Source organism: Ascaphus truei, chromosome 9, assembly GCF_040206685.1.
Source record: "Ascaphus truei isolate aAscTru1 chromosome 9, aAscTru1.hap1, whole genome shotgun sequence".
Taxonomy (NCBI): Eukaryota; Metazoa; Chordata; class Amphibia; order Anura; family Ascaphidae; genus Ascaphus; species Ascaphus truei.
In genome coordinates this window covers 24,124,924-24,143,913 of record NC_134491.1, presented here as the reverse complement: position 1 = coordinate 24,143,913, position 18,990 = coordinate 24,124,924, and the positions used below count along the sequence as shown (strand labels likewise).

Here is an 18,990-nt window from a genome sequence, read left to right as displayed (position 1 = left end):
TAGAAGAACCCTCAAAAATGATCCTAACATCTTACTAGAACAAGCAATTATTGGTTGTTAATTGTCAGTTAATTTTGGCGCCCAGGAGGGTAATGCATCTACAAAGGTTCAATCACATGGCTGAAGGTGAATATATATATGTAATCCATACCTGTATTGAGCTAATCATGGTGCTGAGGGCAAACACGGTGGCGGAATCTCTTAGAGTTGATTGACTATCAAATGTCCCTTGTGTGTCCATAAGTAAGACAGCAACCTGCAGGCCAGACATAGGAAGTTATTGAATTCTGCTTAAGCCAACATGTTATTTATCTCATACTTGAAGCAAACTAATCTCTAGCTTCTGATGTTAGCATGACCAGGCATTAAAAAGTTATGGTGGGTAAATAAAAAGTGACAAAAACCCACCAACGTACACTGTATATATGATGGGATTTAAAACCCTGTGGCAGAAAATGATTTAACCTCTATGATGCCTGAGGCCAACAATGCATTGCAAAGAAATGCATTCAGGCACCCAAGGGGTTAATATACAACATAAACCCCCTACAAATAAAACACAAACAGCATAACATCCATATGTTAAAATATTAGGCCTTTAGCACCCTGTAAGAGATGTGTGCAGAGGTATATTTAATGGAGACTGATTAGGGTGAAATAAAATCCTGGCTTTATTGCGCCTGTTCCTTTAACAAGGCAAAGCATACAAAAACAAACAAAATAAAGGCCTACTCCACTTTGGAGAATAACTAAACCTGTACTCCAGCCCTTTCTAACTGAATGGCTAGCTAAGCTGGTTACCATCCCAACATATACATATATATATATACTAGCTTTTGTACCTGGCTTCACCCGGGAAATGTATCTCCCCACCCCCCCAGCTGGCACATCTTCCCCCGCTGCCGCCACATCCCCCCCTCCCTCCTGTTGGTACATCTCCCCGCCTCCCCCCCGCTGCCGGCACATCTCCACACCTCCCCCCCGCTGCCGGCACATTTCCCCACGCTGCTTTAGGCTGCGGCCATGCTGCTGCTGAACTCGCTCATGCTTGAGAGCCGTGACGTCACCAGCTCTCCAAGCATGAGCGATCGGCTGTCCTGCAATTTTTTTAGAGCAGGAGCGGGAGGCGTTTCATTGGCTGGATAGGGACTGTCTGTGCGTGTGTGTGTGTGTGTGTCTGTCTGTGTGTGTCTGTCTCCTTGTGTCCCTGTGTGTGTGTGTCTGTGTGTGTGTCTCTTTGTGTGTGTGTGTGTGTGTGTCTCTGTGTCTCCATTTTCCCTCTACAACCTCCCCTCTCTCCCCCCCATTGCTCGCTCCCTCTCATCCCCCATTGCTCTCTCACCCCTCATTGCTCTCTCTCTCTCCCCCCATTGCTCTCTCTCTCCCCCCATTGCTCTCTCTCTCCCCTCATTGCTCTCTCTCTCCCCCCATTGCTCTCTCTCTCCCCCCATTCCTCTCTCCTACCCCCCTTCCACCTCTCTCTCTCCCACCCCCCTTCCACCTCTCTCTCTCCCACCCCCTTCCACCTCTCTCTCTCCCTTCCACCTCTCTCTCTCCCTTCCCCTCTCTCCTTTCTCTCCCTTACCCTCTCTCTCTCTGTCCCTTCTCCCCTTTCTCCCCCCTCCCACTCCGTGTGTCCCCTCCCACTCTGTTATCTCCCCCTCCCGCCCTCAGTTTTCCCCCCCCTCCCTCACTCACTCTGTTTTCTCCCCCATACTCAATCCGTTTTCTCCCTCCCCCCACTCACTCTGTGTTCTCCCACCCCCACTCACTCTGTTTTCTCCCCCCCATTCACTCTGTTTTCTCCCCCCCACTCACTCTGTTTTCCCCTCCCCCACTCCGTTTTCCCCTCCCCCTCTCACTCCGTTTTCTCCCCCCCACTCAGTCAGTTTTCTGCCCCCCCACTCACTCCATTTTCTCCCCCCCCACTCACTCTGTTTCCCCCCCACTCACTCACTCTGTTTTCTCCCCCCCTCACTCCGTTTCCCCCCCCACTCTGTTTTATCCCCCCACTCACTCCGTTTTCTCTCCCTCCCCGCACATCTCACATCAGACACACAGCACATCAGACACACAGCACATCAGACACACAGCACCGAAGCAGGCACAAACACGCCCCTTCCTTTAGTAGCCATGCCCCCTCCCTTACTAGCCACGCCCCCGCCCCTCTGCTTTTGCAGTAAGAGGTTTGCTGGACATTAGAATGTCTATAATTTGGGAGGTGAGCCACATTGGAATATCAAATAAGTTGCGTTGACCTACAAATCCGCAGCAGAATGTACAGTGAAAGTTTTGTGGTGGTGCCGTTTGTGAGATATCGATGCTTCTGACATACAAACAAACGGAAAACTTAGAATTATAGTATATATATATAGTATATATATGGCAAAACAAGAAAAAGAAACCCAAATAGTAGCACTCAGGTATACCATGAAGCAATTATAAAATGTATTAATTGATTGTCACAAATAAAAATAAAAGATAGTACAGAAATATTAAAAACATAGCATGGATCCCCTGTACGTAAGCCTAGGACAAAGTGCTAGGTATGGTGCCAAATAGAGCAGAAATGAACACTGTGTGCAACCAACGATATAATAACAAAAAATCCCTGGATAGAGGTAATAATCCTGGAGGAGCTGGTCATAAGTATATATATATATACACAGTATTCCTAACAGAAAAAAACACCCAGTAATGCTGCCAGTGGACAAGCTGAGGCTATAGCAGAACCCATGCACACGTGATGGATCACAGGAAAACTGGAGCCAGACAGAAATCTTGACATGAATATAAATCTCCAAAGCACTGATAGACTGATAGTGAATGATTGCAATCACAGCAAGGAAAAAACCTAGTAGCAATATAAGCAAATCACAGTCAAGTGTAGATGTAGAACAGAGTATGAGCTGAGTCCAGATCTTATCCAATCAGGATACACATAAAGCGCCAATGTCAGCAGGCATAGTTACGTGTCCCAGAGAAGGGAAAGACCAGGGGATCCTGCCCAGCTGTACACACACAACAGTCCAACAAGAAAGTATTTGATCTGTTTCTGTTCTTGTAGCTGTAGGCTTTTTCAGTCCAATCGCCCAGGAATACAAGTCTGGTTTTTCCCCTCTCAGCATAGTTGTATGCTCAGGAAAACTCTGGTCTGCCCTCCTTCTCCTTATGTCAGCCCAAATGTGAGCTAAAGAATCTCTCTCCTGTATCTCACATGAGGCTTTTTACAGAGCTCTCATTAGTCCAGGTGGAGACTAGTTAATTGAGTGGCTGCAATTAACTATCTCTCTGCCGGATTCTCACAGCTCTGAGGCTGCTTTATTTAAACAGGGATCAGTCCCTGTTACATACCTCCCCTGTTTGTGGGAAGCTCGGGCTTGCCACGGCTAAAGCCCATCCTTCCACTCTCACTCGAGATAGCTCTGCGGCTCGAATGAGAATGGATGGAGGAAGAGAACCCTTAGTCCCGCAGGGATTGGAGCCCATTCTCCAGGTCAATAATGTCTCCTCAAGAAGGTGCTTGAGCTCAGCACTCTTCAGTCACTTGAGGAGGACTTTTCCCAAGCACAGTCTTTCTTCTGACCGCTTGGCCACATATTTTCCCCTGCATCGGGCGAACCTTTCTACCCTAAGTTTAGGGTGACCACCTGCATCGGGTTCTGTAGCCATATTTACAGGTGGTTCAAGCTGGGCATCTAGTCACGGGGTGACCATGAGCAATGGAGGCCAGCGCCCAAACTCTTCACATAAAAGATGTGGGTTTGTAAGCTTGGAAGATAGGACATTTCCTGATGTTCCAAAGTTTTGGACCTTCTGCTGAAAACGCTCTTTTTGCCATCTTGGTGGATTTGAATTGAGGCAAGTAGTGCGTTGTGGGTTGCTCTGAGTAGCCTAGTTGGCCGATATTGAGTGATACATTCCTAGATGTAAATTGGTGCTGGGCTGTGTGTGGCCTTATAGATTGTAGAGAGGACTTTGAACACAATTCACTTTCTGATTGGTAGCCATTGAAGCTCTCTCAGGGTTCCACTGTCACATCTGTGCAGGTTACTGATAGTTCCAGCTGCAGTATTCGGATTTGCCGGCAAACCATTGATCTGGTTGTTTGGCAAGTCAAGATAGAGTGAGTTGCTATAGTCAAGTCTGGAGTTGACCAGGGTTTGGGTGATCTTCCTGAGGTCTTCTTCCAAGGAGAAGCTTCAGTCTCTTGATAGAGCAGAGGTTGTAGAGTAAGGACTTGAGTGTTTGATTTGTTCTTCCATTGTGAGATGACTACCGATATGTTCTGCAATGTTAATATTATGTATTTGTATCATCTATTCTAGGTTGGCTAGTGCTTTCTTGCCTAAATATATATATATATATATATATATATATAGTAACTATGAGGAAGGTCCCGTTGGGAAGACCGTAACGTTGGCGGCCCTGTGTCACGTAATACACTTTTTTTGATACCGACTCTGCAGTGTGCTGTCTTTCTTTGGCTATCAGGATCCCCTGGTCACCACATGTCTACATACCAGTTATGGGACAAGCATCTGCCTCGTACACCAAAACGTGAGTGCATATCTCCATACCTTGACTATATAGTAGCTATTATATACATAAGCAAGATAAGCTTAACGCCATCCTGGACTTGGTGATAAAAATGGGCGACGTTTTTTGGCAGTATCTCGAGATTTCAGGTCTCCTAGGTTCGTGAATAAGTCATGTGACGTTACTTATTTGCATGCGCTGCGTGAAACCCTCACACCTTTATCACTAAAGATGTGTTTAGTGAAAGGGCCGATAAATAAAATTGGCGTTAAGCACGGATACCATTTTCTTTACATTTATCTGCCTTTACTGAATATAGGCCAGTGGTGGCCAACTCCATGCCTCAAGTGCCGCCAACAGGTCAGGTTTTCAGGATATCCCTGCTTCAGCACAGGTGGCTCAATCAGTGGCTCAGTCAAAGACGGAGTCACATTGAGCCACCTGTGTTGAAGCAGAGACTGACTGAGCCACCTGTACTGAAACAGGGATATCCTGAAAACCTGACCTGTTGGCGGCCCTTGAGGACTGGACGTTGGCCACCCCTGTGCCATAGACCCTTGTCTGAAGCTGATCTCCTGTGCTGGAGAAGATTTTAGACCCAGCACGGGCTGGGAAGCTGCTCCCAAGCATATTGAATAGGGCAATGAAGAGCGATTATCATATCGCATAACCGGCTGGTGCCACGTATACACGGAAGACATACGATACCTTTTTCCCATCGGGTTTGTCAACCAGGAAGATTTCGCTCCAGATCTGAATGCCTGTAGTCTCTCGTTCAGACCCACCTCTCCATGAGAAACCCGACAATGGTTCATTGTAATCCCCAAGCCAATCAACAGGCTCCTAAAAAATAACAAGACACAAAGGGACTCAGCGTTGGACTGGCCCGGCAAGGAACCTGGGAAATCCCCTGTGGACTCACCCGGGAGGGAAGATGAGTTACAGCACACTGGACGAAGGAAGCCGGAAGTGTGGGCCCCGACGGACCATGTTAGCGGGGGCTGAGGATGGCCGATGGACGCCATTGGTGGGTGGGCCTAGCGGACCGCATCAGCAAGGAGGACAGGGGTCGGGTCGGGGGGGGGTGGTATGACCAGAAATTCCCCATTTACTTTCAAGAGCGTTTCACCCCAAAACAGCCTGATCAGCCAATTGAGCAGATAAAGAATAATCCCCTTAGTTATACAGGTTGTGTAATATGCAGGCAAAAGCACTAGAGGATTTTAAAATGATAAGCTCTCTATAGCCATTATTCTGTAATGTGCGATAAGAGTCGATAACCTGCTATCACAGCAAAAGTCCCATTACAATCAATGGAGCTTTTCATGCGACAGCACGTGAACTGCACTCATCACACCTTACAGAATAAGAGTTTATGTCACTACCCAGAATCCTTGTCTGCAGCTTGACCACTGTATGATGTGATAATAGAGTAAATAAAACAATGTTTGGGGAATAATGTTCCTGTTTTGTTGTTAGGTTTTTAAGTCAGTTGGAAGCCTGCTGTGGTTATTTATTGAAAATAAGGCTTTTGCTGCCTACTGATTACATTCATATCATTTTATTACATAACGTGCTGAATATTTGGGATGTGTATTGCCTACCTCAGTATAGTTTTATATTGCACCCATGTCATTGTCATGAAGGAGGTTTCTGACTGTAGAGGCTAAACAGAAAGGGTACAATATAATATCACGCCGCTGCATGCACGGTGTTTGATAACCGCATTAGAAGTAGAATATATATATATGCCCAATATATACCGTTTTGTACATGTATCTCAGCATGAAGTCCATCAGGAATGATTTCCCTTTCCTGAACGCGCCGGCCACTGACACCGCCACGACCTCTTTGTCCCTGACCGCTTCTGAGAGGAGAATGCGGTTTAATGCTGGTTCATCCAACTCGAAGGAGTGGTCATCCTTAACCACCAAGACCTGCACTGGTCGCGCCTTCTTTTCCGATTCGTCCTCCTCTGAGCTCCAGTCATAATTTCTGTCTGAAAATCCACCTGTGGCCAAGAAGAAACATCACAACTATTAGAAATATTTTACATTTTACAACGATTTCCCCTTAAAGGAGAAACCCAAGCAATATCCTACATGTGTGTTTTAATAAATCAGTTCTGTAGTGTTAGATATTACTTAATAAAAAAACTGTTATAATTCAACTTAATGCCATTTTTTAATGAGGTTTAATATACTGAGCATCCTTTGATTTCTATAGCAGGTTTTAGCAAACTTGCCCAAAAGTGCAAGATTTTTGCAACACTTTCCTGTTTGGGATCATTTGTTGTCAATGTTCCCAGCAGTTTGAGCTGCAAACTGTAACAATAGATAATGTTACCTTAGTAATATAAGAATACATTGTAGCTGCTGAGTTACACTGACTGAAGGATTGATTGAAACGAAAAGGCAGCCATTTAGTGAACCCTGGGAAGCAGGATCTTAGCTGATCGATCACGGGAGAACCAATCGATCGGCAGCATAGGTAATTAGTTTTGAATAAAAGTAATCAAAGACTGTATGTATATATATATATATATATATATATATATTTTTTTTAAAATGTGTTGTGTGGACAACCTCTTTAAAGGATATCTGTAATAATAATTGCATTATGTTATTCCTATATATTATTGCATGTTTATGCACCACTGAACCCAACAGACTTCAAAGATTAGTCTCTGGTTCAAAATGACTACATCTCCTCAGTGCATGAGGCTCTCCCAAGTTTACAAGATGCTGGTACCCGAATTCTAACCAGATTTCACCCACTTGAAGGACAGTGTTTGTACTAGTAAGAAACTTCTCCCTGTAACAAAGATGTTCAATTGATTTATAATGCGTCCTACAGGCAAAATATCAGTAAAGCAATCTGGAATGATTCGCTTTTATTGATCACTTGTTCTTTTATCGAAGTCATTTTACTGCTAGATTCCTCTACTATGTATGCCTCCTAATATACAGCTCCTTGGCAGCTGAATATTAGCTGAAATAGGCTTTACACTAGGGGTGCCAACTGCAGTCCTCAGGGCCCCCACCAACAGGTCAGGTTTTAAAGATATCCCTGCTACAGCACAGGTGACTCAATCAGTGTCTCAATCATAGAGCAAGAGGGAGTGGGGTTTTAAATATAGAAGAAGGTGGGCAATATGTAAACAAAAACAACAGGACAGGTTTTACATAAACGCATTGTTATTTAGCAAAAAAAACAAAATTTGTCTACAAAGTATTTGTAAAATAAATATATATTTCTTGTCTTGCTGATTTACTTTGGTCTTTAAACCAAAATATATTTGTCCTAACAGTACGTACATTATTTCTCTTAGCAGTGTCAATGTACTGTACACAAGAGAACAAAACCTGATCTATGGGATGTACTGTCTCAGACAGAGACGCACTTGCTGTGAAGAAGATATTAGCCCTGTGCACATTAATGAAGCTGATCTCTTCTCCAGCACAGGGAAGATAACTTCACTGCATGTTGGATAAGGGAGAGAACAAAAATAAACTGTAGTGTGTTCCTTTTTAATTCCCTTCAGCAATAAACTGATAAAGTCATGCTATCCTCAAACCTTTCAGGTGAGTGCTTAATGATTTGGCTTTAGAAACGTTTCCAAAACTGTAAAACAAATACACAATAATGATCTATAGTAAAGACGGGTTGGGTGCTGAAAAATGCTTTGTCATGTAAAATATCCACGTTTAAGAAAGGAAATGTCTAAGGCAGATATAAGAATATAAATCTGAAACTGAAATCTTGTTACACGAAGAAATGATTGGGCAATATTTAAATAAACCCCATAAGTCCTCGTTAAAGTCCCAACTGTGCTGAATTGGGGTTCTTTCCCCATAAAAAGGGAGATATAAGATTTGACTTTTCTCTCGGGTAAAGCTGAGAGATTATTTGATAGGACGGGCAGGATAATATCTGAATGGAATGTACAGCAGACAATGGGTTAAGTGTGGCCCTATTTCCGACCCATATACTTGACTTCTCCACACACGAGCAATACAAACGCGTACCCCGGTTTCCTTCACGCTTACAGAATCCATTTCAAGGTGGATAATCTGCTCGGCATTTCTCAAAACATGCAATTAAATATGTACTAGTCTTGATTGTATCGGATATGCGTTTCTTCTATATTGTATATTTAGATGCCTATTATAAACCCTGCCTAGAATAGCCTGCAGCTCAGCACATCACAGGCCCCTCCATCACTGAAGGGGTTAAGGATGTTTTTACTTTTCTAAGTTAGCAGTGTCTTTTTTTTATTGAGTGATGTTTAGGGTGATATGATACTGGCCGGCAGGGGCATGTGCCAATGAATCCTTCAGCAGTTCCAGAACCAGTCCCTCCTAAGACCAACGTGAGCTAATGGCAGTAGCATGTCCTTTAGGTTAAAAGTAATAATAATAACTTGATTCCATATAGAGCTTTTCTGCCAATGGGACTCAAAGCGCGTCACAATTACAGTATAGCGCGTAGGGATTTTACAGACACAGTCCCTGCCCAGGTGAGCTTACACTCTATGTTTGTAGTGCCTGAGGCACAGGGAGATAAAGTGATTTGTCCAAGGTCACAAGGAGCCGACGCCAGGAACTGAACCAGGTTCCCCTGACTCACACTCAGTGTCGGTGTTATCAGCGTCAGTGTCTTTACTCACTGAGCCGCTCCTTTAAAGCTGCAGGTCAAGTTTCCATTTAAAAAAACAAATTCCATTCAATATGTGCATCAACACAGTCTGCACTCTGACAAGTGATTAGCTAAGTTGCCGATCGATCCGTTCTCCTGTTATCAATCGCGGAAGATTCGGCTCGGGGGTTCTTTAAAATCACTGTTAGTGCTGCTTAAGATTACCCACGAAGCAATGTTCTGTGTGGAAGATCATGTGACCAGACAGGCATTAGATACAAATTGTGTACTGCTAGAGAGAGGGCAAAAGCGCCTGTCTCGGTAGAGGAAGGGGATATGACTTTGTAAATGGTTGCTATAGAAACAAAAATGCTTGTTACATTAGAATACATTAAAAATATCTTTAAAAATTGTTGTTTTTTTCACACAAAAAAATGCTACAAGTATTTTCTCATACTACAGAACAGATTTATTTAAAAAAAACACACGTAGGATATTGCTTGAACTGCAGCTTTAAATGTAGGTGACTTAAGCATTTTGTAAGCAAATCAGAAAACTAAAATAATTTCTAAAATTAATAATGTCTCCATAGTAAACCAGTGCTTTGCAGTGTTTTACAACCTTTATCTAATCTCATTTGTGATAAGACTGGTTAGAAACTGATGTATATAAAAGTAATTTTTTCCCCCATTGTGTCTTGTTGGCTATGGATGGCAGCATAATTAGTTTAAAGAGATAACAAAAAAAATATGTATTAAGTTGGCACGAAAACCAGAAGAAACGTAATAATTTTTACACTGGCAAATGTTACGTTATAATAAAAATACCACGTTGTGAGCACATTCACACATCTCAGACAGGTTTGCAACCCTGCCCTTCCCCATTATCCCTTAGCATACAGTTCTGCCACTGCAACCAGGGATTCTGGGTAATGACATGCAAATGAGCACACAGTGTCACCTTTTACTTCATGTCCATTTTTTTTTTGTTTCAATCTTTTTTATTGTTTTCAAATCACAGTTACATCCCTTTAGTCAATAATCTTCACATCACAAACAGGTGTTTGACATAGGATTTGCGTTGTCTTTAAACATGGAAAAAATAATAACAATTCTAACATATAGTGAGCACAGTGACAGCTTTATGAACAAATCCTGTGAGGTGTGCTTGTATTACCTATGAAATAGGTAGAGATAGAGAAAAGGTAAAGAAAGAAGAAAGAGGAATACCAGAGAGAGAGAGGGCGGGGTATGGGGGGCAACCATTTTACCCTATACTTATGGTTTTATGTGAGATTCTCTAGTTGTTATTCCGTTGGTAGTCCTCTATTTCGGCCTTCTGTGGGTTGTCTTATTTCTTTCTCCGGGTTACCAGGAATTTTAATCTAGGGACCAGGACTCCCATATCTTATCAAATTTGTCCAGAGAGTGGGTTAATTGGGCTGATAATTTTTCTATTAGTTTAACATTATTAACTCTTAGGATGACTGTACGTCTAGATGGGGGATTTATGTCTTTCCACGCAGCTGCTATAGAGCAGCGAGCCGCTGTGAGTATCAATGAAATGAGTTTACTTACTGGGGTTTGTATTTCCTCTATTGGTTTGGCTAATAGATATATCAGCGGGTCTATAGGTATCCTCAAATCCGTGCTTTCAAATATCAAGCTCTGGATCATGGTCCAAAATCTCTATTTGTGGACAATCCCACCAAATGTGAACCATGTCCCCTCTCAAACCACATCCTCTCCAGCACAGATCTGGGATTCCTGGGAAGATCTGGCTCAGCCTACTCGGGGTTAAGTACCATTGAAATAAAATGTTATATATGTTTTCTTTGGTAACTGTACATATTGACGTTTTAGCTGCCGATTCCCAGATATCCCTCCAATCGTCATTGTCTATTTCTATATTTAGGTCTTCAGCCCATTTCCGCATGTAATTGTGGGGCTCAGACGTTGCGTGAGATGCTATTCCCGTGTATATTTCCGAGATCAAACCACCTCTTTAGAGGCCCTCCATACATAGTTTTTCAAATTTCAATAAGGTAGAGAATTTGATGTTCTGAGAGATCTTTTGGAGAAAGTGTCGGATCTGTAAATAACTAAAAATTGGGAGGTTCTGACTATGGGGTTTTTGTTTCAGTTCCTGGTATGAGAGGATCTCTCCTTCTTTTAGAAGGTCTTTTGCTGCCACCATGTCCATATTTCTAAGTTGCTCCACGTATTTCGAGGAACATCCCGGTGGGAACCTAGGATTATGGATAATCGGGGTCAGACTAGGGGGGGGGGGGTGGAGAGAGAGTATCTCTTTTTGCTTTTGGACCAGATGTCCCATGTGCACCTCATCGCCCGAGCTTAAATCTTCCCGGGGGGCCCTCCCCCTCCGCAGGGCTCCAGAGCTCCGACGCCAGAGTGGAAGGGCCCACATAGACAGACTCGATCCCCAGCCAGCCACTGGTTGCTGGATCACAGTTCCACATCACTACTTGTTTTAGGTGGGCCGCATGATAGTATTTGATGATATCAGGGACCCCCATGTCCTCCCCCCCCCCCCCGATCTCAGTGCAAGCAGTACCGATCTTGGAACACGCGATCTTTTATTCTTCCAAATAAACTGAAAAATTCTGTTTTGGATATTTTTGAGTTCCATAATCGGAACTTTTATTGGAAGGGTTTGAAAAAAGTACAACAGTCTGGGCAAGATATTCATTTTCACCGCTGTTATCCTTCCGATCCAGGAAATCTGGTAGTCGTTCCAAGTCTGAAGATCTTTCTTCATTTTATCAAATAGGGGCGGGTAGTTATATTGAAATAATACATTATATGTATTTGTTATATGGATTCCTAGGTATTTAATGTGGGTTTGGGACCATTTATATTTAAAGTTTGCTTTTAGAAGCTTAACCTCATGGGCTGGGAGCGTTAAATTTGGTGCCTCAGATTTATCATTGTTGATTTTATATCCTGAGGCCTGTCCGAATTGGTCTAGTTGAGATTGCAGATTTGGTAGAGATATTAATGGGTTGACTAATGATAAGATAATATCATCTGCAAATAGTGAGATCTTACAACTTGTTCCGCCTATCTGGACACCTTGGATATTTATATCGTCTCTGATTATTGCCGCCAGGCGTTCGATCGATAGTGTGAATAGGAGGGGGGACAATGGACATCACTGTCTCGTTCCATTTTTTATTTTGATGGGGTTCAAGTCTCCTCCTGGGAGCTTAACATAGGCAGTGGGCATCCTGTAGAGGGCTCTAACGCCCTCCAGGAATTAGCCAGAGAAACCAAATTTTAGCATTGTCTGATCTAAAAATGCCCACTTTATTCTATCAAACGCTTTTTCAGCGTCTAAACCTAATAGAATCCCTTTGATCCTGTCAGGTGCACTTGGTCCACAATATTTATGACTTTACGGGTATTATCTGAGGCCTGTCTGCCAGAGACAAAGCCCACTTGGTCCAATTGTATAAGTTTAGGGAGAATTGGAGTTAGTCTATTCGCTAGAATTTTGCTGAAAATTTTCAGGTCGGAGTTTAACAGGGATTTAGGTCTATAACTCCCACATTGAAGAGGGTCCCTGCCCTCTTTATGGATAATCGCTAGATTGGCCATTGAGATTGAGGCCGGGATCTCCACAGCTTCATGTCCATTTTAACATGGAACCCCTATAAGATTATGCCTGCCGTATTACACAGCTTTTCAGCACTGCCTTGGTAAAAGAAGGGACAAAGGGTATTGGGAATAAGACCAACACTGCATTACAGTTAAAACAGCAAAACAGGATTTATTTTCCTTTTTATATACCTGGAACTGGGAGAGGGGGGGGGGGGGAAGGGAGTGGGGTTCACTGAAGCATGTGATTTTCTACGCTGGGGGAGATTGGTTCACTAGATAATTAACGGAAAAGGAGCTGGTGTTCCACATGGCCGCCAATGTCAACCAATAGAAAGCCGCAAATCATGATCTGGCGGCGGCCTGTTAGCTCACAGATCCCACCACATTTGTAGGCCATTTTGTTTCCCAAGGAAGGAACTTTAAACTCGGTATCTACACTGGTACAGAGAGATCCCCAGTGTTAAAAACAGCTCTTCAACACCCCGATTCCAATTATATAGAACAATACATAAAAATAAAATAAATATTCCAGACGTTACTGCTGCGTTCATTTATCCTATGTTAAAGTGGGATTCAACTCTAGTCCTCAAGGGCCACCAACAGGACAGGTTTTAAGGATATTCTTGCTTCAGCACAGGTGACTCAATCAATGGCTCAGTCAAAGACTGCGCCACCTGTGCTGAAGCAGGAATATTCTTAAAACATGACCTGTTGGTGGCCCGCGAGGACTGGCGTTACCTACCCCTGGATTAAGGCCTCACTGATGAATTATGATACATTTGCTACAATCTAATAACAGGGAGATAGGAGCAAGTACTCATTAATAAATATAGCTGGCTGAAAGCACGTATTTGTGTCTCTCCTTCTGAACACTGCTCTTGCACAGGTATATTGCAAAGCTCCGAGTACACTGCCAGCACTACAAGACAGTGGTAATCCCTGCACTTTGTACAGCATTCGAAAAAATGGATCACTTTCCAATTATGGCGCGGGTTGTACATCCTGTTGCTGTTAAACTGCGTGGTCATTGAGAACAACTGCATACCCACATTTAAAGCTCCTTTTAAATACCCCAAACAGTATGGATGAATATGCGCTTGGCTGCATGTATGAAAATGAGTCATTTTGTAACCCTTTCACTGCTTGTATGGACTGGGATATAGTGTATAACAATGCTCTCTCTCCACATTCCATCAACAGTAAAGGCTCCGTGTTAATGAACTGATCCTATGGCTATCTGTTCATGGATGAAGTGGCCTTTCCGAAATAATTGGTGACAGGCTCCTTACGCCGATCATTTTTAAGTGCAACATTAGAAACTATTATCAACATACTTTATCATTGCTGATTTTTGTTGTTTATTCCGAAGCAACACCCTAAAAACCCCCGAAATATCTGCAATGCTGGAAGACCCACCCTATACAGGAAACCCATGACATACTCGGTGATGGGAAATACGCCCTGTGCCCACAGACACGTGGATCGTCCAGACACAGGTGTGGCACAGCAGTAACTTACTGTAGTTCTTTATACCGAAACATCATTTTAAAGCAGCAGTCTGCGCTGGCCGCCATGTTTTTTTTTTAAGTTACTCTAAAAGATGTCTGCTTGCCCTTTCCAACACGCTTGTATATTTTTAAACGTGACGCTCCGTTCAGGAGATGTAAGCGTTTGAAAACATAACACCCTTATTCTGTAAGGTGTGGTGAGGGTAGATGATGGGCTATCGCAGGAAAAGCCCCCTTTAAGGTTAATGGGGCTTTCATGCGACAGCACGTGATCTGCGCTTGTCACATCTTACAGAATAAGGGCCAAAGTGTCCGGGAGCTTAAAATGGAGCTCTCCACTGAGCCCATTGCAGGGTATAGGGTTACCATTGTAACCGAAAACATTATTTTGAACACTTTTTTTTTAAAGATCAGGACATGCTCAGGGAACAAGTTACTAACATTGTATGAGTTAAACTCATATAGGTTTCTGGGGGAGTGGGGGGGGGGGGGGGGTTGCTTCCCAAATACAAGAGACCTCTGTAAGCAATGTGGCTGCAGCAAGGAGCTGTCCAAATGCTGGTGGACCTTCCCTGTTACAGAAGGGCTTGGGTGATGCTATACCAGGGGTGGCCAACTCCAGCCCTCATGGGCTACCAACAGGTCAGGTTTTCAGGATATCCCTGCTTCAGCACAGGTGGCTTAGCGACTCAGATTGAGCCGCCAGTGCTGAAGCCGGGATATCATTAAAACCTGGCCTGTTGGTGGCCCTTGAGGATTGGAGTTGGCCACCCCTGTGCTATACCATAAATGGCTCCAAGCTACAGCATTTCGATGTTCCCCACATCCTCCACCCACGCCATAAGAAAAGGGAGGAACTACTAAACAATGCCCCTTCCATTTTCCATGTTGAAATGAAATGCACAAGGTATGAAGAGTAACAATACAACCCAGGGGGATAGTTGCAGGTGAGTTATAGAGATGCAGAGAAGCTGCTGTGATTAGGGTCCCTTTGTTCAGCAGCTGAGTCTGTTTACCAGAATACTAGCACTGCCAGGGGCCTCCTGAGAGCAGCAAACACCAGCATCTGGACACAATGCATCTGTAAAGAGTACACACCCTGGGGTGAGGCTGGATGCAGGCTGTGTGCTCTGTGTATGCACCTGATCCTCCCTGCCTCTCATCCAGCTAAACAGGGAGAGGGGTAGCAGGCACCCCAGGGTGCCGAGGATACTCACTCCAGCTGTTCCTTTCCTTGCGGTTCCGGGCCATGTTCCGGGTGAGGTGGTGGCTGTGGGCAGCTGGAGGCTCCTGGGGGGGGGATTTGGTGATGCTGTCTTGCTTCTGCAGGATGAGAGATGCTGTGAGGAACAGGGAGGGAGGGGGAGCAGGAGGAGGACCAGAGTCACGTGTCCAGGAGAGCTCAGTGCAATGTAAAGGGGTGGGGAGCATGGGGAGGGGGCTAGGAAGGGAACTGCACACTGATATACTAATGCACTAATACACTGTCTTCTTCTGTACATATATAGGGACTGTCATACTCACATTGTGTGTACTTATGCAAGCATTTTAGCACACACACACACACACAGCTTTAATTCAAGGTATGTCTCATACCTAATACATTGACACACTCATGCACAAGCATCTTACACAGTCACAAACACAGCCAATTTAATACACACATGCATTCTGGTTGTCAGTGTGATACTTATGCACACCTCAAGTAGTGACATATAGATACACACACAAGGAATACTGAGGAAGACACACACATTGATACACTGTCACACACACGTGTGATGCAGTGTGATTTCATGTGCATGCATACACAATGCATTGACAGACTCTTGCTCATCTCAGACACACTGACACTAATCGATACACTCCCATTTTATCTACCAACATTATGGAACTAGAGAGAGTGCAGAGAAGAGCCACCAAATTAATAAAGGGGGTGGACAATCTAACTTATGAGGAGAGGCTAGCTAAATTAGATTTATTTACATTAGAAAAGAGGCGTCTAAGAGGGGATATGATAACTATATACAAATATATTTGGGGACGGTACAAGGAGTTTTCAAAAAAACTATTTATCCCAAGGACAGTACAAAGGACTTGGGGTCATCCCTTAAGGTCGGAGGAAAGGAGATTTCACCAGCAACAAAGGAAAGGGTTCTTTACAGTAAGGGCAGTTACAATGTGGAATTCATTACCTATGGAGACTGTGTTGGCAGATACAATAGATTTGTTCAAAAAAAGGTTGGACATCTTTTTAGAAAGGAAAGGTATACAGCGATATATCAAATAAGTAAACATCGGAAGGATGTTGATCCAGGGAGTAATATGATTGCCAATTCATGGAGTCAGGAACGAATTTATTTTTCCCCTTATGAGATACCATTGGATAATGTGTTACTGGGGTTTTTTGTTTTCCTTCCTCTGGATCAATATACTGTAAATACAGATATAGGATAAAGTATCTGTCGTCTACATTTAGCATAAATTGAACTTGATGGACATATGTCTTTTTTTCAACCTCATCTACTATGTAACCATGTAACTATATAACTATGTAACCTAACATAAAATTGAGGCATCCTAACATATTATCCATAACAGTAATAAGCTCCATATCCTGGGTCGCCACCACTCCGGGTGTGACCTGGAGACTAAGGGTTTAGTATTCAAATCCCCGGCCGAGGTGAGCAAACTGGGGGGCGGCTGGAGAAGAGGATGGAGAACCGCCAGGGCGGCGCAGGGTGGCAGTCAGAGGAGTTGGACGGTGACATCATTGGGCAGCATCTTCCCCTGCATGGTCCCGTCAACATGGCGTCAAATGGCAGCACGTTGCCATGACACAATGGGGCATCACGTGATGTCATAGCACCATGAGGCATCACGTTGTCATGGCAATGTGGTGCCGCACGGCATCCCATTTTCATGGCAACGTAACGCCGCATGGCGCTGTGACAGCAGGTGACATCCCGTTGTCATGGAAACGTGCCACCATTTGACATCGCGGAACCATGTTGACGGGACCATGCAGGAGAAGATACCGTCCGATGATGCCGCCGGAGAAGGTAAAAGAGTTAAATATATCCAAAAAAACATGTAAAAAAAAAAGTTATTTTTCAGCAGAAGGTGGCAGCCCTGACAATATCCCAACCAAGTCTTAGGGCTAGACTCCGAGAAGGCCTTTGACATGGTGAGTTGACCCTTTATGTTTCAAAGCCTACATACATATTGCCTAGGTCTCCACTTTATAGCAGCGCTTTACTCATCACCAACAGCTATTGTAAAAGCCTCGGAGTTGATATCAAAGTAATTCCTAATTAAGGATGGAACTCATCTGGGATGCCCTCTGTCACCACTGTTGTTTGCCCTAGTGATAGAAGCGTTAGCATCATAAATTAGACTAAACAAGAATATTACAGGAGTGACAATAGGAAAAAAGGAAACATCCCTGCCAGGACTTTTCAAAGATATAGGGGACTTTACTAAATTGACGCATTTTAAAATAAATAGCATGAAATCTTAAAGCCCTTAGCCTAAACATACCAGCTGCATCGCAAGCTAAACTGAAGCAAGGTTTTAAAATAAACTGGAAGGCGGCGTATCTAAAATATTTGTGAATCGACATTACAAAACAATATAAAAATGTATATGACAAGAATTATTCCCCACTAATAAAAAAAATCAAAGTTGACCTAAAAAAGTGTCAATCTTATCCGATATCTTGGCTGGGGAAAATCATATTGGTAAAAACGAACGTTAATCAACTTACACAGTGCAACTTCCCACTGGGCCCCTGGTGCTACCTATTCCTTAAACCTGTTGAAGATTTAGACAGACACACAGTCACATTTATAACCCATATATTAATCGCCCACAAAATGTGTAAAGCTTGTGGAAAGAGAAAAAACCCCACCTCCTATCACACAGACTGAACATAACATTTGGGACATAATGAAAAAGTTAACCTCTATGTTGCGTGACACAAATTTCAGAAGGTATGGGGTCCTTGGATCACATTTAAGGGGGACACAGTGGACCCCAAGCCCATGTTAAGTAACAGTATAAATGTATAAGGAGGACAAAGGAACCCACCACAAACATACCCTCTGTTTTTTAAGTGATGAGCGTCAACTCAATCTATACTCTCCTTAATGACATCAGATATATCTTTTTTTGTGCATACCGGTTAATGTTTGAATCCATGACTGTACGTGCACTGTATTTACAGCCGTTCGAAGACATGTTTACCCTCCCCACCCAATTTGTTTTTCTGTATCCCCCGCGTCCCCCTCATGGAAAAAAAAGAAACTCAATAAAAAATAAGTGAAAAAAATGGAGGCATCCTTTTTTTTTTCTAAAGACATGTTGTTGTACAGTGCAGTTTGTATACACATTCCAGCTTAGGCCAGGTCCCCCGCTGGCTACTGCAGCGCCCGCTGTGGCGGGCGCTGCAGGGACAAGAATGGAGCCGGGCCCGCTATGAGGGGGGGGGGGGCGCCGTTCTGCGCGGTTGTTTTTCCAGCCTGCAAGAAAATTGTGAGGGGAACTAGCGACTGAGCGCTAGGCCACGCCCCCCGGCGGTTCAGCCAATGAGGGCGAACCTGCCGGGTGATGTCACGGCCGCGCCTGACTTTCCCACTGCAGCTCTCTGCAGACCGGGGAATTCCGCTGCACGCGCCGCCAGCCTC

The 18,990-nt window shown here is 43.8% G+C and overlaps 1 protein-coding gene across 6 annotated transcripts in view; it reads right to left on the bottom strand.

Moving 5' to 3' along the window:
• The window catches only part of ATL1 (atlastin GTPase 1), a 41,917-nt gene extending 23,117 nt beyond the window's left edge, over positions 1–18,800 (bottom strand). For 2 of the 6 annotated variants that reach the window (XM_075613847.1, XM_075613848.1), the window contains exons 1-6: positions 18,486–18,799; positions 18,072–18,118; positions 15,523–15,645; positions 6,303–6,550; positions 5,248–5,382; positions 152–256 (exon numbers count right to left, since the gene is read on the bottom strand). In XM_075613847.1, the coding sequence (XP_075469962.1) occupies positions 152–256; positions 5,248–5,382; positions 6,303–6,550; positions 15,523–15,556 (522 nt within the window). In that variant the 5' untranslated portion in view covers positions 15,557–15,645; positions 18,072–18,118; positions 18,486–18,799. Of the gene's footprint in view, positions 1–151; positions 257–5,247; positions 5,383–6,302; positions 6,551–15,522; positions 15,646–18,071; positions 18,119–18,485 lie in introns of all 6 variants that reach the window. The other 4 variants (XM_075613843.1, XM_075613845.1, XM_075613844.1 and 1 more) reach the window with 4 other exon arrangements.
• Positions 18,801–18,990: the final 190 nt, after the last annotated feature.